The sequence below is a fragment of the Plectropomus leopardus genome, chromosome 10 (genome assembly GCF_026936395.1).
Source record: "Plectropomus leopardus strain MGB_pleo_1.0 chromosome 10, ASM2693639v1, whole genome shotgun sequence".
NCBI classification, from domain to species: Eukaryota; Metazoa; Chordata; class Actinopteri; order Perciformes; family Serranidae; genus Plectropomus; species Plectropomus leopardus.
This window is the reverse complement of record NC_142185.1, coordinates 16,578,730-16,604,246: the sequence shown is the minus strand read 5'-3', so window position 1 is coordinate 16,604,246 and position 25,517 is coordinate 16,578,730. Positions and strand designations below refer to the sequence as shown.

General features: G+C 42.1%; 2 protein-coding genes across 4 annotated transcripts in view; one reads left to right on the top strand and one right to left on the bottom strand.

The window, feature by feature from the left end:
- Window positions 1–213: 213 nt before the first annotated feature.
- arsh (arylsulfatase H) overlaps window positions 214–25,517 on the bottom strand; it is a 70,124-nt gene continuing 44,820 nt past the window's right edge. Inside the window, exons 12-13 of one of the 3 annotated variants that reach the window (XR_015777623.1) lie at window positions 5,213–5,377; window positions 214–1,868 (exon numbers count right to left, since the gene is read on the bottom strand). The gene's annotated coding sequence lies outside the window, so the exon portion shown is untranslated. The remainder of the gene's footprint in view (window positions 1,869–5,212; window positions 5,378–25,517) is intronic. The other 2 variants (XR_015777625.1, XR_015777626.1) reach the window with 2 other exon arrangements.
- LOC121948779 (matrix-remodeling-associated protein 5-like) lies at window positions 3,204–23,998 on the top strand. The gene is made up of 12 exons (XM_042494244.2): window positions 3,204–3,518; window positions 4,152–4,378; window positions 5,254–5,383; window positions 6,921–7,162; window positions 8,773–8,924; window positions 9,660–13,150; window positions 15,130–15,271; window positions 16,798–16,933; window positions 17,332–18,528; window positions 18,639–18,846; window positions 19,599–19,820; window positions 20,321–23,998. The coding sequence occupies exons 2-12, from the start codon at window positions 4,191–4,193 to the stop codon at window positions 22,454–22,456; spliced, it is 8,244 nt and encodes a 2,747-aa protein (XP_042350178.2). The 5' UTR covers window positions 3,204–3,518; window positions 4,152–4,190; the 3' UTR covers window positions 22,457–23,998.

Genomic DNA, 25,517 nt, shown 5'->3' with positions numbered 1-25,517 from the left:
ATGTAAACTCCAATGTAAATACATAAAACATTAATAGCAGCATGGTCTTGTTTTAACAGAGTTAAATGTACTCTGAGATTTAGCACCTCTGTACTATCACCTCTGTTCTGTCCTTGCTCTCCCTCTGCTACTTTGTATCACCCTCAGCTTTTTTGACACAATAAGAACAAACACAAAATGTACTGTAATGAGAGAAAAGAGTGAAGAAAGAAACACACTGCAGTTGAGTTTAATAACGCAAATATCAGAACAGGGAGACGAACATAACTTAATAGAATGCAATGGTTTTTTTTAAGCTGAGACTTTAAAGAAAGAGTTTTTCACACATCAAAGGCGGATCAAAAAGAATACATAATGCACATGATTTGAAATTATGTATCAGCAAGCTGGTCTCATCTCGGCACAGAGTTGTTTACTTCCTGAATTCATGACTCAGCACTCCATTGGTTGACCTAGATAGCACCAAACCCCAGAGACAAAAAGATAGAGAGCACTGATGACCAGTGTACTTTTTTAAATCTCAGTGGGAGAGGCTGGCTGGCAGGCAAAGAGAACCAGACTGAAAATGTACTTATTGTGCATTGTATGTTGTACTGTAAGTCACCAGTGTAAATGAGACAAAGAGTAGTGAACCATTTATTCATTGATCCATTGACTGATTCATTCAGTATTAATTTAGCTGGTGTCTGTCCATTAGACAAGTCAACAACATGCCTTTTATTCTCTTTCCTTCCTCTTTTTCTCCTGTCTCCTTTCATTCATTAATTCAGCCGTTCACCTCCCCCGAAGTGCCATTGATATTACATTATGTCTTGATTCCTTCCTTCCTTCCTTCCAGTCAGACAGACACTGATCCATTTATTATGGTCCAATACATTCCGATACAGTGATGAATATTGTAATGAAGTGCGCTGGTATTGGGCCTAATAGTTTTCACAGCCATATCACAGCTACAGGGAAATCAGTTCAGCATGAGGAACCGTTAAGCCCTCACACACACCAACATGGCCTGCAGACACAAGGGTTATGGGGTGGTGGAGACTGGGTCATCTGTTGAAAATCACCAGAGTGGAATTTGCTGGTGAATGTAAAGCATCAAATCGCATCTTCAAAGATATTTACGGATGCTCACTTGTCAAGCTGCGGGGATAAACAGTCATTCAAGATTAATTTTACAATCCATTATTCAGGCAGCTGATGTGAGGAATCAGTGGTGACCCTATTCTCACATCTGCTGCTGCTCTCCAGCCCCGCTGTCTGAAACTGAGATCATCCTGCATATGAAACTTAAAGTGGGTGTTAAAAACTTCTATCTAAACAATGTTATGTGGAAGGGGCCACTGACATAAAGGCAGGCTCTTAAAGGATGGCGGGTTTGGGGTTACTGTGCTGAGACAACAGCTGAGGAGCATCTATCTATTTTTGTTCTGCCTTCAGTTCAGTCTCTCAGAAGGAGGTGTGATAAATATGCGATGCTTGAGAATCTAAGATTACATGAAAAAGGGGTCAATTCTTTATTTAGTTGTCCTAATTCAGATTTCAGGATAACTGTGTGGAACATGACATTTATTGAAACACAAAGTTTAGTATTTGTTCAGTCTGGGCTTTATTGTCCCACTGTCCCTTAAACTAAATGGGGTCAAAGGGTCATGGAATAGAGATGGCTGGATCCTCAAACACCACATGTGTACAACAAGACAAAAACTTTACAGTCCTTGGCACAAACTTTGTCAACAGAAACAGCACCAGCTGGGGTTAGATGGATGTTTTTTCCAGTAAATTCTGCAACCAACACCACAAAGCAACGATTGATGGCACAGAGGTCATGTCCTCTGTGTTATTTCTGGGAAACTGGGGGGGTTATTGACCTGAGGAGGGTAACAAAAGACAAAATCTGACATGTATAGGACAAAAAAAACTTAAATTGGCTGTTTTTAACCAAGAAATGCTCAATTCCATTTGATTAAACCAAGGAGCAGAATTTAGTGTCTTAATTTGGCATTGTGGAAGAGATTACTGAAACAGCGTTTAAACATTTAAGTTGTAGTTTAAGTTGGTAACTTTAATGAAAATGTACGAGTCAGATAATTGTGGAAAAAATCCTGTCCCTCGTCCACTCCATCTACTACTGAAGACATTCTCTAGAATAGACTGCGAAGCACCAAAAATATGCCAATCAGAGCCAAGGAGTCTCACATAGCTGTAAGTCATGTCAATCACAGAACTACGATCAAACTGTCAAACTAGGCAGTGCTGATCAAATATAGATCAAAATTCTGCTACTGCACTGCCTATTTCTCATCTCAAATATTTTCAGAAGCATTTGTTAATGTACTGTTTAGCTATAAAATGAAATGGTGCAACCAACTTTCTCATTTTACAGCTAAAGAGTACACTAAAATATGTTTAAACATTCACTGACATGATTGACAGCTGCTTTACAGACTCCCAGGTCTTTTGTTCTCATGTGATAAAGCCAAAACAAGCACTAAAATGCAGTAAGAGAAGCATGATTTTTTTCACACATTGTCTGTCTCATATAGCACTGTGGGAATAAAGTGACAGTTTCAGCAAAAAAATTATATTTTTTTAATTATAAACTACAGCTTTAAGGACGTACATAATCTTTATAGAAAATATATATAATAGAAGAGTTACTTGAATAAATACTTTCTGAGTCTGGTCATAATTAACTAACTAATAAATAAATTCAAAAAATCTCGGGGGTGGTGGTGAGTATGTTTGTATGTATGTTTTTCTTGTTGTTGTTGTTTTTTTAATCTTTGCTGAGACCCTGCTGCTTCAACCAAATAAGAAAAATAGTATTCATTGAAGTAGTTTACACTGATCAGAGGAATCAAGACGCAATAAACATTCTCCAGATTACAATAATAAACGGAGACAGAGTGATCAGAGAAGTTATAAATGAGTTTTGTAACAGTTGGTGTAAAATGAGCTGCAGCTCATCGGAATGAAGTCCTCTCTTTTTGGCCTCCATGCAGCGTGTAAAGATTTGAAAAGAGAAGCAGCCTGGAGCGCAGTAACTTTGTTACCTCTGTGTTTCCAGAAAGCCCCTCCCTGAACAAACCCCTCAGCCTGAGCGTCACTCAAAGTTCACTTCAGTCCAGTCCCCTTCCCTGAGCTCAAATACACATTCACACACATCCACTGTCATCCACACAAACGCGCGCACACACATTCACACAGCGCCAGACGCTTTTGCAAATAACCCGCCCGCCGCTTCCAGCGCTACTTTTCTTCTCAGGAGACGCGCACGAAGACCTGTTGGATGTTACTGAAAGCATTTTGAGGCTGTTGTGCGGAGTTGACAAAAGTACCACTACTTTTTCCCCCTTCGCTCTCTTCAGTGACATCTTTTGTGACAACTTTTTTGGGACCCCCTTCTCACTTTATTGGTGAATAATCGGGTTAATTGCATATCATATTTCCGAACCGTGCAGTTGGATTAAAATCAGCAAAATGAATAATTCCGTGAAATAACTCCAAAGGATTTCAAGGTATGCTGTCATTAATTTTGCACAGTTATCTATTAATCTCGGATGCGTCTTTTTACAGTGAGTAATTGACTTTAATTTCATCTTCAAGTTGAAAAAGCCTCTCGAAACTATCGCTCTGCATCTGGTTTGATGTGTTTGAATGGTTTCAGTGGATTTGTACGCTTGTGCGAGATTAGATAAGAGAGAGACAGAGAGAGAGCACGAGAGCTTCCGTGGGGTCTAATTTTACCTCTCTTTCTTTATTATTGAATCCTCCTGCGCTTTTTTTAATCTATGTGTTGATATCTGTCATTCAATCAAACTACTGGGCACGTGCATGAGTATATAGCCTAAAGGTCTGTTTTTGTTTCAGACAGGTGCAATGTGTCAGTGTGGATTTAAGGATAGAGAGTGTCATGTGTTGTGCAGATTGCAAATCGCCTGGAGTTAAATTTTTGTTTTTGGGCTGTATGAATAAAACTGACTTGACTTATGTGTGTGTGTGTGTGTGTGTGTGTGTGTGTGTGTGTGTGTGTGTGTGTGTGTTTGTGTGTGTGCTGTGCACACACGGGGGCATCTGGATTCTGAGACATGTCACTGTGGTGCACTTTGCTGCCCTCCATCACTTTTGAAATCCTTTTTTCTCTTTGGCAGCATTAATCCCAGTGTGGTTCCTCCTCTCGCTGAGTGAAGATGTTTCACAGTATGTGTGTGCCGGCGGCACAGCTGACTCTACTGGTACTGACACTTGTAGTGCCCATGGGCCACACTTGCCCGAGGAGCTGTAACTGCTACCAGGCCAGCGAAGTACACTGTACCTTCCGTTCCCTGCTCACTGTACCCCCTGGCCTGCCTATACACACACGCCGCATAAACTTAGGGTAAGGGGATATATGTAAGCAAGAATAACATTTGGAGGTGAAGTTCTTTTATTTACCTTGCAAACACACCCCAAAGATTTTGGTACCAGGTATCAAACTGAAGTTAAAGGTCTGGTGAGTGGGGTTTATGGGGATATATAGGCAAAAATTTAAAAAATGTAATGAGTAGGTTTTTATTAGTGTATAATCACTAGAAAATGAGAATAGTGTTTTCATTACCTTGGACACGTTTATATGCACACAGGAAGAGAGTCCTTGTCTACAGAGATTGCTATGTTGAACTGCCATGTTTCTACAGTAGCCCAGAATGGACAAACCAACACTGACTGTAGAAAGGCTCATTCATGCTAGGTTTTCATGACAGCTGCTGTAGTTAGCAGCCCTTGAGTTTTGTAATGTGAAACTGCTATATTCAGTGTTTTACTGGTTTAAAATCACCAGATCCCTTTGGAGAGAAAAAGACCTCTGCAGATAATCTCCTGGTAAAAACCTCCTGAACTTCTGGATCTTAAGTTATTAGACAAAAAAAGAGCACACATTAGCAAGAGCTGGGCTCTGGTGAGCCAAAAAGCATCTAAAAAAAATTGTATTGTGAAACTGCTTCATTCAGGGTTTTTACCAGTTTGTATCACCTGGTCCATTTGTTTTGGAAAGGAAAAGACCTCAGGTGTAATTCAGCTCCCAACAAAACACTGCTTAACGATGAACACTGAAGGAATCTTGACTGTAAGTTCACCCTTAACACACAGGAGAAGTTTAAGCTGGTTGAAATATACAATCCCTATCCCTTTAAGTAATGAGCTAATGTTGAAAAAATCATATTTGTTGACTTACTGATTTGTCAGGTGGATGACGCTGTTTCTGTGCCCCTGTAGGTACAACAGCATCGGCAGCATCCATGACAGTTCTCTGGCTGGGCTAAAGAAGGTGGAGCTTCTGATGCTCCACAGCAATGACCTCCACCATCTTCCAGATGGAGCGTTCAAAGACATGAAATCACTACAGGTAAACAGGAAGAAAAGCAACAACAACATGCATTAGACCCAATATTACAGTACAGGGCTGAATGGAAAGGAAGTACATTTGTTACCAAACAAGCAGATGATGCGACTACAATAAATTTGTTTTTCACGGAGCTAACGGCAGTCTACATTGAGGACATCCTGAACTGTCCTTTGCAAAACCAAACTATTGATGCTAGATTATAAAATATATGGTTGTAATAGGGAAAATAAAACATCTCCTCCTTACATATTTAACCTCTGACTTGTAAGAGATGAAGGTTTTTGCAGAACACAGATGCGTAAATCAAACCTGGACTAAGTCTTCACAGAATGTACTTTAATCCCTGTCCAGCCTCAGGCAGGGAGGACCAAACGGAGGATCCTGCACTATTTCAAATGTGCTTTGTTGCAGAAAACTCTATTAAACTCTATATTTGCAGATCTTATAGTTTATAATCTGCATACCCCCCCTTAACATAAGAGAAGAATACAGTCAAACAGTTTGAAAGAAAAGATTTCAGTATTGAATGTGAGTAATGCAGGGATTATCAAGATGTATAGCACTGTCAAGAGTTTGATGAAATTAAGAAAGGATGCTACATTGATAAATATACCAAAATAAAAGGATTATTTTACATTTTAACTGTGAAACCTGTGTGCAAATTAATGTGACGGTTTTACATGATTCTGTTCACATTTTTCTAACTTCTGTGTAACTAATGCATAATTTATGTGCCATCATTCTTCTCACTGCTCAGTGACAGAAAACACGCTGGACATTGTCGCAGCAACCTAAGGGCAGAGTTAGCAGTCCGTGGGGAAGTGATATTACTCAACGAGCAATTGTTCCCTTCATCTCCCAAGCAGATGCTGATATATTTGCCATTGTGTGATAATAGGCTCCATATTTCCATGTGCTGACATCTTCACGTGCGAGATCTGTCAGCAGCTGGAACTCTGCCAGCTAAGTAGCCTTCCTGCAGAGCAGATTTATCATAAGCCTCGCAGAAACACAATTTCACAATGTGGTTTTCATGGTGTGCCTTCTTAAAATTTGGTGACTTCTCCACACATGACTAGAATAGCAATAGATCCCCCGGAGTCTTCTGCTGAGGATAAAGAGCTAAATTTTTATATTTGAAAAGTTGAAGACCCCTAGTGCAAGAATATCCTTTTAGTCTCCCCTGCTTTGAATCGATAAATTCACAGCATGAATATATCCCCTGGTTATGTGCTGTGGCCTATCTTCTCAATTTTACATGTGAGGTCATGTGCTGCTGGAAGTATTTCCTGCTATGTTTTTAAATAAACAGACCACATCCATTTTGCTTACAAATAGTTTTTCACCCAGCTCTTCAATTCTCATTCCAATTTCCCTCACATCATTTGTCAAAAATTAAATTTTATAAGCATGTGGTGACCAGTGACAGGCTTACGATCATAGCAAATACTTGTTTTCTTCATCAGTTTTGGAGCCTATTATTTGATTGCTCTTCTAATCCTTCCGTTCACTCCATATCCTGCCCTTCCACCCACAGATCCTAAAGCTGAGTTATAACAAGCTGAGAGAGATCTCTTCATCTCTGACCTTCTCTGGCCTGACCTCACTGCTGCGTCTCTACTTGGATCACAACCTCCTCCAGCACATCCACCCCCGGGCCCTGCTCCAACTGCCGAGCCTCAGGCTGCTGCGTCTGCAAGGGAACAGGCTGCATCAGCTGCACCCTCACACTCTGTGCACACTGTCCCTTCTGAATACATATTACTTTTCTACACTCAGGTGAGCTTTGACAATTAAAAGCACATAATGTGATATTAATTTTCAGGGAAGTTACAGAATTATATAAGTTAACTTTTAACATTCCTCAAAGAAAAGTAAGAGCCTAATGCTGAAGCGCTATGACTAAAGCTGTCACTGAAGCTAACAAAAACATCGCCTGGTAGACCACTGGCACTTGATTTGAATTATATGTAAATGCAGAAGACACAACACAATCTTACAATATTATAAGCATTACCAACATCAACTGAACTGACAAACTGACCTGCTGCAAGGTTCTCCACACAGTCATTTATTAGTGGCATCCCGTCACAATTAAATACATCCGTTGCCTCATATGGATTTTATATTTTTGGAGCTGGACCGTTAATTAGGAGTGCTATTGGAATATATGCACCATCATTGCACCACGCTCTCAGAGTGCAGAGCGTACTATGGGCACAGATGAAGAATGCCAGGTACAGTGAAAGTGGATCTCTCAGTAAAACTGAAACTGATCAACAGATCAATATCCAGCCTTAAAATCAAACTCCTCAAACTGCTGCTGAGGACATAAAGAACAAATGAGCTGTGCTGCATTCACAGACCTGTAAATAACGTCTGAATTTAGATAGGGGACACATAATGATAAAAAAAGCGACACACACACACACACACAAACAAGATCCTCTCTTTCAACTTAAGATATATCTGAAAACAGCTTTGGCTCGCCAGCTTTATCACTCAACAGTAACGTTAGGTAGCCTAATCTTCACCTAACTAACGCAACAGACGTTAGTTACCTCAAATAAGTTGTTGCTTTCATTACTGAAAATGACATCAAGCTTATTTGTCTCAAAATGCTTCCCACAAATGCAGTCCTAAGGATTGGGCTGATAAGTTCAACAAACTCCTGACAGTCTAAGGCACCCCATATATTTGACGGACACAAGCTGTTGGTCTCCTCTATTTTCAGAGTCCAGAGCTGTCTTTGAGCATGTTTGCACTTCACAGATGGAAATCTGAAAAACCCGAAGCCTTCTCCTCTCTTTATTGTTACCCGGCACCCCCATACACAGCAAGACTTGTGAAAATAATACAGTAGTTTGGTATAGCACCTACCACAGAAATAAAATTCACAAAGTGCTTCACAAAAGAAGACAATAAAAACATGAAATCAATAAAACAAAGGTAATACGGCAATAAAAACAAAAGCCTCAAAATGAAAATAAAAGAAAAGACCATAAAAGGTAGAGTAAATACAGACTACTGAGGACCCCAGGCAGATGCTGCTAAACCATTTTCTTTTAAATTCTATGCACGTGATGCAGCAGTCTTCTCCAAGGAAGTTATTGTAAATAAACACTGTGATATGGTCTACTTGGACAAATATACCTATATAACTAAAGCCATAGAATTGTGTTGTAACCCTTTACTATATCCACTTGTATTACCACTGAGGGGTGAACATGAAGTTGATGATAAAAATGATGGATTATTGTCTCACACCTGAACTGTCACCTCTCACTGCTCGCTCTATCAACCCTTCCTCTATGACTTTCATTCAACCTTTGTGTTCCCCTTTCGCTCTTCATCCAATCTTTTCTTTGCTCTGTTTTCCCCTCCTGTAGACACCTAGACCTGTCCAACAACAGCCTAACCACTCTGCCCAGAGAGACCTTGGCGACAGCACCTCTGCTGGAGACTCTTGTACTGCAGGCTAATCTGTGGAATTGTGACTGTAGGATGAACTGGTTTCTCAGTTGGAGTTTGGCTCATCCAGGTGACTGTTAAGTCTAAAATTGTATCTGCTTTCACTTGTTTTGTCTCCCATGTAGGGAAGAAATAAAAAAAAAATAGATAAGAAGATGAGTAAAGAACGAACACGGGGAATGGATTGAGAAATGGAAAATTACTTTGTTGATAATTCTAGTATTTAAGTAATCTAACAACAGTAATATATGACGTAAATCCAGCCAGATGATAGAATGCTGGGATGAATCAATTTCCTAATACATCTGGTTTTGTTATCTTGATACCTCTAACAGCTCCCCACCTGCTTTTCATCAAACACTCTTCTCTGTTTTGCTTCATTTTCTGTATCTCTTCCAGTGTGTCTTGTGGCTGTTATTGAGATGTGAAAGAGGGCTGGACCATGAAATGTGTCTCATTGATATGCCAGACTTAACCTGCCATGACTAATCCACGATGACAGCACTGATGTGTTCAGGCAGCTGAAATATAGGCTAATGATTGCTTCGTAATAATGAACTGATGCATTTCTCTGATTTACGAGTGGATGAAGTAACCATACCAAATTAGTAAGAGATATAAAGGGTAATGGATGCTTAAGAAGAGCTGGCATGACTAATATATGACACCCCTAATATGCATTGATAGTTGAAATGTGCACTAATATGTTTATATAGTTGCTATGCTGTTATACACATTTGATATGCTGGGGATGGTAACACTGCCTTTTATGACATAATTTTCTCTGCTGCTCTCTTTCAATTAGGCCTAATGAAATGTCCTGGCAGCCCTCAGTGTCCAATCTGCGCCTCGCCCAACTCCCTCCAAGGTCAAGGCATGCTTGAGAAGACCGACCTATCCTGCACCTCGCCTGTAATCCCCTCCCCAGGAAGAGACACCCCTTTGGAGGCAGAACTCATTGAAATCCAATCAAGTGAATCCTTCAGAGAGCCTTTAGGCACTGCCTCTCTGGGTCTGTCCGACCAGCAGGGGAACAGTGTTGATCTGGGTTGCAACATCACTCACTCCTCTGAGTCCCAGGATATTACTCCTCCTCCAGATTTCTCCCTTTCCTCCTCATCCCCTCTCCCCCTTGCTCTGTCACTCTCCCTGGAGTGCCCTGTGGAGAGACAGAGCTATGAGAAACTTTGGAGGATCCTGGCTTACTACAGTGAGACTGCGGTTCGCCTGGAGAGGGAGATCATGCTGAGTAAAGCCCCAGCATTGGCCTACCGCTACAGGCAGGTGGCAGAGACAGACGGATATTATCACACTGGAGTCAAAGCGTCTGTTAAAGCTAGACCACAGTGGTTGCTGCAGTCAGCAATTAGCATTCAGCTAAACAGAGCGCAGTCTAACGGGCACAAAGTTCAACTTATATACTCAACAAGAGTTTCTGCTCATCCTGACCGTGCGTCTCCTCCCTCAACATCCTCCCCTGCTTCTCACCAGTGGGTGCTGATATCAACTAATCATACCACCACAGCATTGGCAGCAGTAGCAGGCAGTAACGTGGACCTGTCATGCCCTCTCCTAAGTTCTGGTAACCCGACAGTACAGTGGGTTCTCCCAGATGGATCCAAGCTCATCATTCCCTCCAGCAGCCTTGATGGTAGGCTCCAGGCTTCAAACTCTGGCTTACGTCTTCACAAAGTGCAGCTCTCAGATGCAGGGATATACTACTGCATAGCGCGGGCAGGCAAGGATGTAGATGTTCTCCCCCTGCGCCTGGCAGTTGAGGAGTCCTCTGTGCCGCCCTCAGGAGAGCAAGTGGGACCTTCTGTCATCGGAAATGTTGGGGAGCCCATCACTCTGTCCTGCAAGGCATCAGGTTCACCTTCACCTCATATGAGTTGGGTGTTACCGGATGGAAACATAATACGTCAGGGATTAGCTGTATCAGGTGGGCTCAGTATGCAAATTAATGGGAGTCTCTCTCTGCGTAACCCTGCTCCAAGGGATGCAGGTCATTACCGCTGCATTGCGGTCAACCAGTATGGTAGTGACTCTCTGTCTATGCAGCTGGAATTAAACTCACAATACCCTCCACCACTTAGGACTTCATTTCCCAGAGGGCCACAGTCAGCCGCTGGCCGGTCAACCAAGATACGAGCACCATTACTAATGGAGGAGGGATCGGGGGATGAAGACGAAGAAGAGAGAACTATTGTTGGCAATAGGGGCCATCCACGCCCTCCCCAACCTCCCCCAAACAGACGCTATCCAATCGGCAAACCCCGAAGACGTGGACCTATGAGAGAAGGCCCTCTAAGAAGAGGAGGAGGGTCTTTATCTTCCACTGACCAGAGAAGAAACCGCTTTGATAAAAGACGTAGGATAACCACAAACAACCAAAGGATAGATCCTCAGAAATGGGCTGACCTCCTGGCTAAGATACGACAAAAGACTGTTAATGTTAATAACAGCATGCCTGTCACAGCAGGAAAGCACACAGCTGAACCAGTGGGAGGAGGCAAAGGCGTAGACAAGGGCCAACTAGAGGGACGTGATGGTACAGAGAAAGGTAGGGCTGAGGGAGCAGGGGTGGAGGCAGAAACTGAGGGGTCATCTCTTGATGATGCTGATTTACAAGAGGAAGGCCTACAGTATGTTCACCCTGTTCACACAGAAATGCCAACAGAAACAAAAACAAGCACTGAAACAGACTCAGAGATAAAGACGGAGAGGCCAACAGAAACTCAGACAGATATAGAGAACGAGCCAGAGAGAGAAACAGAGAACGGATCTCCGCAGACAGAGACAGTAACAAGCCCAGAGACACAGAAAGAACCAGTCACAACAAAGCCAATCTCAGGAACAAATGACATTGTCCCAGAACTAGGCAAAGGAGTTGAGCCTGAAGCAAATACCAATCCATCTAGAACCAGGCCTCAGAACCCCCGGCAGGGACTCTTCCCTAATTTGGTACCTAACTCAAGGCCTCAAAGCCCTTGGAACTCCCGCAGGAGAATCGGACAGCGAAGACGAATCATTAACAGGCCCAGGGGGCGCCCTTTGATCCCGCCCCGACCTGTCCCTGACCCCACAAACCAGAGGTCACAAACTGCAACACCTGACACTACCACAGTTGACATTAATACATTGTTGCTGGCCTCAACAACCACATCTCCAGCTATTTTGTTGACACACAGTGACCATATTAGGATTGCTTCAAATGATGCACTAAATCCTCTGTCTGTACCTGCTTCGAACACTCATGGCATCTCCACTTCAAAACCCGCCTCCCTTTCATTGACTCCCTCTACCTCCCTTCTCACCTCATTATCCCCCTCTCACACAAAGACATATACAGACACTGTGACTCACTCAGACAATATCCCAGACACTGCAGTGTACACACCAGCACCCACTGACTCCGGTGCTGTGACCGCACAGACACATGAGACACACACACACGCCAGGACACATGGCATACAGACACACACAGAAACACACACAGCCTCAGGCAAACATGTTGATAAACCCTCAAGCAAACACAGTGAAGAGCTTGAGAGGAATTTGTGGGGTGTACCATATGTGTCCCACTCCTCCACCTCTTTCTTACTCACTCCTTCCTCCGCTGTTCCCTCCACAGTCTCCACTGCAGCTACAACTACTACTGCAAAAATCAAAACAACTTCTTTTACTACTCTCAAGAGCACGAGTACTACTAGTAGCACTACAAGTATACCTACTACTACAGTGAGAGAGGACACACATCCCACAACAACTTCAAGTACTCCTATAACTACAAGTCCCACCACATCAACTACAACTACCAGTATCATTCCAACATCAAGCACTACCACAAGTACTACAACTACTCTCACTTCTACTATGACTACCACAATTCCTATTCTTACATCTACTACTCCTTCTTCAAATAGCTCATCTTATAGGACGACTACTACCACTACTAGTACTACAATCTTATTCAAAGCTATTCCCACAACTCCAAACCCTACTACTACTACTCCGACTAGTAGAATTACCATCTTAGCCAAAACTTCTCCAACTACTACAAGGGTTGCCACACCCAGTACATTTTCTACTGCTACCACAACAAGAACCACAACGTCAATCAGGGAGAGGCCAAGCATTGTTCAAGTTGATCCCAGAGGGAGGCCTGTTTCTGGGGGTTCAAGCAAGAATCGACCCCCTACTGACTGGAAGAACCCTGGAACTAATTCTATCCCTGATTCACACAGCAGCAGGCCACGCTGGTCCCCCTACCCGCCGCTCCCTGCAGCCCCTGGGGTGAGTTCAAATCGATTCAAATTACATAGTATTGGTATTTCATGGGTTATTTTACCCACAATGGGTCTTAAAGCAAGCACATACATTACAACCAAGAGTAAGAGCCAAGCTTGGGCGACGATTTGGTCTTTATTTGTTAATATAACTGCTAATTTATGTAAAATTTTGCCATTTTTCTGCCCCTTGCTTTCAGTCATTCATTCAATTATTCATTTATTTAAGTGCACTCTCAAATGTAGTTTGCAGTTCATAAAGCTATTTTTCTTTATTGTCAGCTAAGTGCAACTCAAATTAACATTTATTTTCTAAGTCAGTGCTGGCCCAGAAAATAATAACCCACACGTATATGCGTGTGCGCGCGCATATACGCGCACACACACACACACACACACACACACACACACACACACACACACACACACACACACACACACACACTCGACCTTGCAAACCCTTGGGCAAAAGCTTAGCAGAAATACACAATAGATCTGAAAATAGTCTAATCTGTATCCACATGACCTGCTTATAACAATTCTTCAATTTCACGGATTTTCCTGGGCTCTGCCAGAGACCCTGCCAGATCTGAAGAAGAGATGAAAAACATATGTTCCATAATCAGCAACATTATGTGTTTTGAGACCCTAATCTCAAGGGCTTTGAGATAATCAATTGTTAATTAATTTCCAGAGCTCTGTTGGCAAGCCTTTGCAGACCAAACCACTGGGTCCTCTACCAATGATTCTAAATCTGGGATTACAATAATGCTACATTGAATTTGTGAACCTGACCAATGCTTAAAAAAATCTTCACTAATTAATTAAAAAACTTAATTCACATATTAATGTTGTGAAGCTACTTTTGAATAAAGTGCATTTACATGGACACGAATTACCTGTTTATGAGGCTTATCTCGGTTGTGATCATATTCGGGATATGATGTTTACATGAGCACTTACAGTTACTCATATTCCCCGTGATGATCAGTACTAGTAACCCAGTCATTGCAGTCTATTTGCGCAGACGCCTGTGATGTTAACAAAAACAAACTGACAATAATCTTTTTTTTCAATTTCTTCTCCGCTCAGATTACCAACAGCTTTCTGCTCTGAGAACATCTGCGTCACTCTTTCTTTGTCTCCTTCGACCACACACACACACACACTCACACAGTGTATTTACTCACCTAAAGCTATTCTTGAATGCAAGCACACTACTCTTATAACACTGTACACACTGGTGCCAGCCCGCTGTGTATTTGACAGGGGAGCAGTGGTTGAAGATATGCAGTTTATTTAATTACTGAATGAGAAAACTCCTTCCTACTGTTCCTTCTTTACTCCAAGTAAAACGCTGTCACCTGTCGTCATTGTTTGTGTTTCTGTTTCTTTACTTGGCTGAAGCTATGCCTGCACATTTAGTTGGTGGCTCTCAATAACCATGATAATGTGTATACCTGCAACAATATCTTGAATTATTGAAAGCACTCTTATACATATTCTGGTTCCTTATAAACAGGATATGGTGTTTACATGCTTAAACACATCAAGTGGATACAAAACCAAGTCCATGTAATGCACCCAATGACTTTATCCATACCTCCACAAGTTTTGATTCATCTAGTGTTTTGGTTATTTCTTGTATTTATTCCCATGAAAATTGTTACAGAGATAGCACTTGGCCAAATTATATGTTGATTATACTGTGTTGATGATGTAGCTTTGCTTTTTTTGCTATTAGACTATTCTCATTTTTCATCCCTCGCTTTACTGAAGTTGTTGTTAACCTGCAAGTCCTCCAATCACATGCTATTTAGTTGAAAAATTAAAACAAAACTCCAAGAGCAACACAATGCTGCAGCTTTGCAAGCTGAGGAACTTTCATTAGTAGAGCCATGCTCTCATATGTCTTCTAGCTTTAATCATTGTTTCTATTACGCATTACTTTGCCACTATAATCCCTTTTCAAAAACTTTTTCATAGGCCCCAGTGGTGAGATCCAGGCCGAGGATTGCAGACCCACACATCAGGACAGTGTCGTTCCCTGCAGAGAGCACAGCCAGGCTGGCTTGTGAAGCTCAAGGAGAGCCAAAGCCCTCCATCACATGGACCAAGGTCGCCACAGGTAAACAGAGCAGCACACATTTATTTAGACACACACGCACACACACAAAGGCACATATTGGAGACAAAACATCCCATGAAAAGTCATTGAATTCCACAATCTTGTTTTCCAGGCCTGGAAAATTCATGGAATTAGTCAGTCTTATCTCTACATTACATTAAATATCCACTTGAAAGTGCATCAAATCTAGTTCATGAAAAACTCAGCAAAGTTTTCTAGATTACCAAAAACCATGCATACATACGTCTTTTCCCTTCATATAAACTGGTATTCATAAAGGGGGAATGTACAGTGAGAATGTGCACACCTCATGCATTCTTTAGAGCAGGCGTACACACAGTTTTAGCTGAGATAGCTGCGGGTAATATGATAAGGTGATTAAATATAAGTTGAGAGATGGAAAACAGAGCTTTAAGGTTGCTTGTCAACTTCACTGATTACTTATTTATTTATTCATTTTGCAACTGACGCTGCATTCTGTACAATGCCAAGCAAAGGGGCATTTACAAAATTAATGTTATTTCTGAGTGACAATTTTCACCATTATTGTTATTTACATTCATCTCCCTTTTAGTAATTGCCAAATTTTATCATGTGGAGCATTTTGTAAAGTTAGTTTCCACATGAGCACGATAAATGAATCATTGATTCTTCTAACATTTACGACAAAAGAGGTTCCACTGTGACAATGATTTGCTGCAATGTGATAAGTTAGTGGTATGGACGCTACAATTATCCACAGCTGTGCATAATGCCAGTTTTTCTGGCACTGTTGGAGAACCTCACCAATGCAACAGATTTGGTGAAATTGCACTCTTTTACTGTATTTCTCATTGACAGGTGTAATGATGGTCAATGGGCGCACATGTCAATATGCAAAAACATGGTTATGGGAGTTTCTACGTCTGTTTATGGTGAACTGTGGATGAGTAAATGAAGCTCGTGTTCCCAGTGCCAAATTGATTACCATTTATGAAACAGAATCAGATGTTCTCATGGCAAGATGAAAAGAACGTGTATGCATATTTTTGCCCATGTGCGTACACAGTTTTAGTTGTGAGTTTTATGCATCTGGCTCCTGGCCCCCTGGTCAAATATATATGTGAAGAAACCTGCCATTTATATGGAGAAAAACTACAGACTACCTACACCTTTAAAACAGAAAAAGTAAATGTTTGTGTTCACATTCTGAGGTCATTGAAAGGAAAACCACTCAGCTTTAGTGTGTACTAAATGAATATGACCACATTTTACACTGATGAAATAACCCATTTACACCCAGCATTACGCACTGGCATGCACACAATAGGCTTTTCTCTTGCCTGCCATGTGGGAAACGCATATTGCAAGAAAGTAATGGAACATTTTGTGCGTTGCATCACTGGGTTTACTTCCTGCTGTGCCACTCGGCATGTCCGCGATCATCCTTTCCTCTGTCTCTTACTCACTCTCTAACTTTCTTTCCAACTCTGTTTTTCTCACTGCTGCTCTCTCTCGCTGTCTGTCTGTCTGTCTCTCCCTCTCAGGAGCAGTGATGTCAATGCACTCCAGGGCTCAGCGTTTTGAGGTCTTGCCAAATGGCACCCTTGTTATCCAGAATGTTCAGCTGCAGGACAGGGGCACATATATCTGCAGTGCACAGAGCTTTCTGGGTCGTGACAGGTGAGACTGCTGATACCAGTTATGAATATTAATGCAACATGTCCCATTCAGTTATAATGACTATGGGACAAAATATGTTTAGTATTAATTACACAGGTTTAAGGCAAACTGCAATTCAATTACTGAGTATTATGCATGCTGTGTTGGTATTTCACCTGCTTTTCAGGTGAAAACAGTTGCAGATGTACGTGACTTCACAGCCTAAAGTCATGTGCCAATCTCTCCGTATGTGTGTGAGCCATGTTCATATCAGGAGTCTTTGAATTGTTAATGAATGCCTTTTGGTGATTCCTTAATCTGTCAAATGATATTTATGGTTGTGTTCTCATTCCAAATGTATACTTGAAATCTGTTGATGTGTTTCTATATCGAGTGTGTGCTGTTTTCCTCCATGATAGATTGCTAACCACCCTGGAAGTGTGGACCCGCCCCCCTCGGATGCAGCTGGCAAGCTATCGGGAAGCAACCATTCATCAGGGCGGAGAGGTGCACTTGGAGTGCCAGGCAGACGGCGTTCCCAGCCCTCTGCTCTCCTGGGTTCTACCTGATCGTTCTGTCCTGACCACCGCTGCCCCCTCCACCAGCCGCATCACTGTGGACACAAATGGAACTCTCCACATTTCAGTAACTTTACCAAGTGACAGAGGAATGTATCGCTGCGTGGCCTCCAACTCAGCAGGTGCTGCCAGTGTCTCTGTGCGTGTACACGTGTCCTCCTTGCCCCCAGTGATACAGCAACCCAGAGAGGAACACCTGCTTTTGTCTCTGGGGAGGCCTGTTTATGCTCACTGCTCTGCCCGTGGTGCCCCGCCACCAACTCTGCGCTGGCGAATCCCAGATGGGACTCTAGTTCGCCCATCCCAGTTTCTCCATGGCAATCTTTTTGTCTTGCCCAATGGGACACTGCACATTCGAGGAGTTGGGCCAAAGGACTCTGGGAATTATGAGTGCACAGCAAGTAATGTTGTTGGAGCTGTTAAGAGAACAGTAAGGGTAAAAATTGAAGGAGAAGAAGGAGAAAGGGGATTTGGGGGAGCAAGAAATGAAGGGGCAAAAGCTCCTGAAAAACCGCCTCCCTTATCTACACTTCATAAAGACAGAACTCTGTCCAGCCACCCCTCAAATCCATTCAACTCCACAAGACTCTCCCCTTCATCGCCCTTTGACAGATCCAGGACTTTGCTGCTCACCCCAAACTCTTCTCACTCATCCTCTCACCCTCTCCGACCCAGCTCCACTAACTCGCCTCCTAAAATCAATAAACCAGTCACTGCTTCCCCCACACATTTCAACAAAACAAAACCCTCCTCTGTCTCCCCACCCTCCACACTACCTACAAATAACATCAAAATCTCGCCCGGCATTGTAAACAACACAAGAGTTACTTCTTCCTCCTCTGACAAAAGCATAGCCTCAGCTTTGCGTCCATTGCCCGTCTCCCCCTTCAGTAAAGCCCGTATTGTTTCTACGTCACCCTCCACCACTACTGTCCACTATGGGGTATTTTTACAGCTCCACTGCTCTGTAACTGGCAATCCGTCACCTATCATCATTTGGAGGACCCCCGGCAGGAAACTGGTGGACATGCACTTCAGGTACAGGGGATATGAGTTTGTGTTAAGGTTATATCTTGAGGTCATTCTGGTAGTATTGTGTCTCAGTCTATATGTTTTTGTGTGTATGTTTGTCCGTGTTTGAATTTCAGTTTTGACCGACGTCTGAAGGTGCACCCTAATGGCACCCTGTCAGTCCAGGCAGTAACAGATAAAGATGCTGGAGATTACCTCTGCATCGCACGCAACAAAGTCTCAGATGATTATCGCCTCCTGCGTGTCTCAGTGGCTACCAAGCCTGCCAAGATCGAGCCAAAGCAGCCAGTCAATCAAATGGTGTCATTTGGCAAACCACTGAAGGTGAGCTAAATGAAAAAGAGCGGATTCATATCTCATCTCTGCCTCGCTCCCAATAATGATGTTTTTTCTATTTACAAATAACAGAAATAATTACATATCACACACCACTGTTCCACTGTTGAAAACTTACAACTAACCCTGCCTAAAACCTAAAACAGTCCGTCTCCCATACCTCCACTGTCGAGCTTTCAGAGCCTTATTTTTTGAAATGTTTTGGGTGTCTTCTAACACCAGGCGTTGTGCCAAACATTTCTACAGCTTCAAGCTGTGTCTTTGGTTGTTTTTTCCTGATCAAAAAGTGCTTCTTTTTTTTTACTCAAACAGAAAAGAACGACCTGTCAGGTCACAGCCTGTTATGAATCATCAACAGCAGCCTTCAGGGGATAGGACTTCACACATGAATATTTAACAGCTCAATAAAAAACAATGTCAAGCGGGCTGAAATGCAAGAAAGAGGACACCGTATTGTGGGAATTTGTTGCCCTTCATTTTTAATTTTTATTTTAACATTAATAGGCTTTAAATGTTATTTTGAAAGCATTTATATTTGTGCTGCTTGGCCGTGTTTTCTACTGTGAGTTTTCTTGTTGAAGGCCCCAAATACAGCCTTACACAAGCCTAAATATACAGTTCTGTTTGCATCACTCCTTAAAGATGTTATATCTCAGCAGCTCTCAAAAGTTCAGCTTTCATCAAAATAGAAGTCACAAAAACTTTTAAATGATAGCAATAACAATCTTTGCTCCCTGCAGGTGGACTGCCAGGCATCAGGACTGCCTGACCCAGCTGTTCGTTGGAGCTTACCAGATGGAACCATGGTGAACAGTGTGTTGCAGGGGGAGGAAAGAGGAGGGCGAGCACGAAGGCTAACTGTGTTTGACAATGGGACCTTACTGGTTCCAGCAGTGGGTATGGGAGAAGAGGGAGAGTACACATGCTATGCAGAGAATCAAGGGGGTCAAGACACCATGAAGGTAAGAAAAAATTTCCTCCTGCAGAGGAATATTTGGTAGTATTTGTAACATTTCAAAGGTCATTCATTATTAATCATTTGCTTTATTCTGTAGACATTTAAAAGTATTAATTTTTTTTGTTGAACTTAAAATATTCACTCTACCAATGCAGCATAGTTTTAATGAATAGTTCAAGTACAAATAAACTATTCTCAGAATATGGAGTGAATTGACACACATACTCTATAATCTTTTAAACATTTACAGAATAAAGCTAAACAGACGAACTGTTTAATCTCAACTACTAACCTTTGAAATGTTAAAAAATCTGTAGCCAAAAAAGTTTTACCAAAAATTAATTTATTTCATTAATATAGGTTTTCATTAACACTTCAAAATCACTTTATTATTTAATTATGCTTTAATGAACTTATTCACATTATGCATTGTTTAATGAAAATACTCATCCATTAATTCATTTCTGGTTAATTAATTCCTGCATTCCAATTCAATCTTTTAAGGTCAAAGTAAAAGTCATGATGTCGTCTCCACCAGCCTTCGCTGATGACAGAACCTACAACGTCATCAAAGTACGTCAGGGGGCAACTGCCACAATCCGCTGCCATGCCACGGGAGATCCTGCACCGATGGTAACATGGTTTTCCCCAATGCATCGTGTCATCCCACGAAGTTTGGGATCTGGTTTTTATTCTGAGCGGGTTGTAGTAGTTTCAAACGGAATTTTGGAGGTGCGTCTGGCTCAAAAGACTGACACGGGAAACTATACATGCCAAGCAAGCAATTCGGCCGGGGAGAGGAGCATGGTGGTGGGCCTAGAGGTGGAGGCTCCTAACCCTGGACTGAGTGGCCATGTGGGAGGAAGAGGTTGGAGTACCAGCAACGGGCCTGGTAGCGGTTATAACAGTAGATCAGGTGACAGCATTAATAATGCAGGGATAAACCAGTATGGATCTACCAACAGAGACACAAGCAAGCCTGGCAGCAATGACAGCAGCAATAATGGCTACAGTGATAACAATGGAAGGATAAGAAATATTGTACCAAACACTGATGTTAACATAGCAACCAGTAGCTTTAATCCTGCCCTTAGAGGTGATAGTAGAGATGGAGCAAATCAGCCTGTCAGTGGAATCACAACTCAACTTGGTAGCAGTGTAATCAGTGTCGGGGTGAGCGGGGCTCAGAATATAGGCATTAAAACAGATAACCTCGGAATAAATGGAAATGGGCCTGGCATTATGACTAATAGTGCTAACATTTACAGCACAGTCAGAGGAGGTAGTGTAGAAAGGAATCTTGGGACTAATAATAATGAAGTAATTTCAGGACGGGCTGGTAATGATGCTAACACTAGTGGAGAAAATGGCAGGGTAAGTGATACTTCTAGAAATGTCGGCAGCAGTGTTTCTAATAACGGCGTTAGTTGGAGTAGTAATGTAGGAGAGATCAGCGATAACAACAGGAATAGTGGTGCTGGTGTAGTTGCTGGTAATACAGGTGCTAATGCAGTTGTGGGTGTGGTAACAACAGTGAAGCAGCGAGCTGTGAAAGGCCAAACTGTTCTTTTGCCATGCCCTTCCCAAGGCTCCCCTCCCCCACGCCTTTCCTGGCTCCTGCCTGGTAACGGTGTCTTGCCAGCTCCTTATTATGGCAGCCGACTTACTGTGCACCGAAATGGCTCTCTAGAGCTGCGAGGAGTGCGCACTAGTGATGCTGGGACCTTGGTTTGCATAGTTAGAGGTGAGAGAGGACAGATGAGGATACAGGTGGAGCTGGAGGTCTCTGAGCTACAGGAGGAGGCCAGATCTCCACACAGGGGAGCAACTGTGGAAAGGCCTGTGCAGGAGAACACTCGTATAATCGAGAGGCCTCGCTCATTGGATTCGGCTCAATCCTTCAACTCAAGGCCAGCATTGCCTGGGACACTTCGTCCAAGAATCCCAATTACTCAAAAGCCTCTACACAGAGCCCAGTCTTTACCAGTTTTACCTCGCCCAGTTGGCCCTCCACCCTGCTCAGTGAGCCCCGTCTCAGAGCCAGCAGTCAGCACCAGAACGGCTCCCTTAGTAAGCATTATTAATGGAGAGACTCTCCGTCTTCCTTGTCCTGCCTCTCACACCTATGGATACACCCAAAGCTCGCTCACATGGACAATGCCAAGTGGCAAATTGCTATCCCGGGGGGAGAGCAGTGACTCAGGCCGATACATAGTCCAACAGGATGGAACACTAACAGTGCAACATGCCTCTGTGTTTGACCGCGGCACCTACACCTGCAGATCCAGTAGTTTTGACTCCTCTTCAATATCAGTCGCCACCGTTCCCGTCATCGTCATCGCCTACCCCCCACGCATCACAGCAGGCCCCTCCCCTGTGACCTACACTCGACCCGGGGTTGCTGTGGAGCTGCCATGCCTGACAATAGCAACTCCCCGGGCAACAATCACCTGGGAAACACCAGACCTGACACAACTGACGGCGATGGGTCAGGCTCGTATCTATGGCAACCGCTACCTTAGTCCTCAGGGATCTTTGGTGATACAGAACCCGACAAGCCGGGATACAGGATTTTACAGGTGCACCGCCAAAAATGTAATAGGAGTAGACACCAAGGCGACCTACCTGCATGTTATATAATGAGGTGAAGCAAACACACACACAAACATGCAGCAGAAAAACAGAGACGCCATCAGTCCCCTGACCTGGTAAATTAACTTTTCTGCTGTTAACACTGCAGCTGTTAATACTGTATGTGTCCGACATGCCCAATGGAACTGCAAGACTCCATGCAGGAGATACTGTTCAGAAAATCTCAGAAAAGAAACTACTAATAAACAGGTATATGTCTCATGTATGGATTTTTTAATGTTTGATGGCTTCAATACTGAATTATTTTTATATCAGGAGCTGCAAGATTCTCTGCAGGTACCGCTTCATGCATTTTAATCCGCTTAAACAAATCATTGGTGTTTTAGGAGGGTTGTTTTCTGTGTCTTAGCGGCCTAAAACCTATTTTGAAGTGAAGTCAAGAAAATGTATTACATACTGATGCACAAATGTAAATGCCAACATCTGTAAGCTTCATTTGTTTTAGCACAGCATGTTTTTGCAACACTGTTTTTTTTCCTGCCTTGTGTTAAAATTCAGCCCAATGCAATATGGACAAAATCATGGTTTCGTGTAAAACAAAGAAGAAAATCTTGCAGCTTTGGGTTTTCACCTGGATGAGGGGATTAACATTCTTCCATGTTTGAGCATGTAACTTAAGTATCGCTAAACTCGCCTAAAAAAGATGCTTTTCTTGACTGCTTTATTTCATTACTTCATGCATTCATCCAGCAACACTGAACTACACTATATCATACAGTATTTTACTGACTAAGTCACTGAAAATAGAGGATACAACTCAGCATCACACAAAGAGGCTGATTGTCTTTTATAGCTGTCTACAGGCACAATAATATACAATAATCCAGTTTGGTGTTTATTCATAAACACCAAACAGGATATTATTTATTAACATTTGATTTTTTCAAATGTTGCAAACTGGGACTTCATTTGCCAAAATACTAACAGGATTTAAAATTTCAACTTGATATTCACTTTAACCATAGAAATACTTTCTTTTTTTTAATTTATAAACTCTATATTTGACAAACGTTGGATTTTGTTTATGTGGTGCATATATAGCAAACAGTAGCTTAAATTGGCAACCTTTTTGTGCATTACAGTGCCTACATGTTACGCTGAATGTGTAACAGATATGATGATAGAAGTCCTCAGCATTACTTGTCACCCACACATCTTTTTCAGGACTTTTTGAACCTTCTCATGACTTATTTGTAGGTTTCAAACCTTAGCATGTAATCTTCTACCACCATCAAGTGTATCTCAAATTCTCACGGCATTTCTGTGGCAGACCCAGATATGGTACAAAGCAGTCATGTAAACACAGCTCTTTGAAGATTTATCTACATGATTATTTTTGATGGTTCTTTGATGTTTGTCCTTAAATTATTTGTCTTGTAAAGACTCTGTTGTAAGACGCCAGTGTTTTGTCATAAAGGGAGAAATTATTAAATTTTTATTAAGTATGTTTGATGTCTTACAAGTCACAAATGAGTGACTACTTGTTATATTTTGAACAACTTCATTTTATAAATAAAAGTGGAAAATGGACTGAAAGTGTTTACTCCGTGAAATGCCAACAGCTGAAGCACAGTTTTGTTCAGAAATATGTGACAGACACAGTGTGTGTGCTTATGAGAATGTGGGTAGAGTCAGGGTGAGAAAAGAAAACACCTAGTGTGAATGCAAGAGTGAGGAAAGAAACGTTTCCTTCAGTATATTATGAGAACAGAAACTCCTTATCCCCAGCTCAGCTGTCAAACCAGGAAATGGGGTCTTAACTGTAGATGAGACACATGTTGATGACATCATATTGCTCTCCCTGGGAAAAGCAATAAAACTCACAGCAGCCTGCAGAGCGACTCCATGCACCACCCTACGCTCACACCTGCCATGTGCTGTTTACAGGGCATATTCTGATTACACTTAATACTAATACTAATGAACATTTAGTTGAAACAGGTTTCCCCATGAACCATCCAACAGCATAATGCCAAATCAGGTGCCTTTCAGCTCAAGGACAGAGACTCTCCGAGGGAGAAGAAAGGACTGGAGTTCTCTGATCAATTTACAGCCTTAAATAGTGCAAACAGACGAACGTTTCAATAACACTGTGTCTTCATCAGAGTTAAAGAGTAAATTCATTAGAACTAATTAGGCATTAGTTACTCAAGACTCAAGACATTATGAATGAGCAGTGCACTGTGATGGGGCATTATTCTGGCCATTAGTATGACAGAAAATAATGCCAGCTAGTGGTGGATCCTCGTATAAGCTGCTCAGGTGGTCACCTTGGGCACCACCCAGAGGGGTGGACTTACTCATTTAAAAAAAAAAAAAAACAAGGCAAAATGTATCCTAAAATCTAATGCTTTGAATGCTTGTAATGGAGTGAATGTGAAGAGCAAAAATGAAAAGGCAAAAGCTGTCCATGGTGCGCTATAAAAAAAAAGGAAAAGGAGTTTGCAAGGAGACAAAGGCAAGGTCAGAGGAACTTTGACCTTCGACTACCTTTTTGACCAGCTTTTTGGGCCAAAATTGAAGAAATTCACTTAAGACTTTCTTAAGATATTATATTTACAAGAATGAGATGGACACAAGGTTAGAGTGGCCCTGACTCGTGACCACCAAAATCCAATCAGTTTGTCCAACCAGGTGTTTTTGCCAAAAATTGAAGAAATTCCATCAAAGCCTTCTTGAGATATCGTGTTGAAAAGAATGAGACAGACAAATTCACTCCTTGACCTTTTGAATAGCAAAATAATATATCTGGAGTCTAACTGGACTTTTGTGAAATTTGAAGAAATTTATTCAAGGCCTTCTTGCATTCACAAGAATGGGATGGACGGACAGACAGACAGACAGACAAACCGAAAACATATTGCCGACGGAAAGGCATTAAATAAAACAAAGTGTGCAAAGATGGACGTGACGCAAAATACCATTGGGGAACTGTCAATTTCAAATAATTGAAAATAGCTGGTTAAACTGCTGCATCAAGGATTCAATTACTGTTGTTTGCGAGCTGTCAGCGCAGACGTCACACACAGCATGCATGCTGTAAACCAAA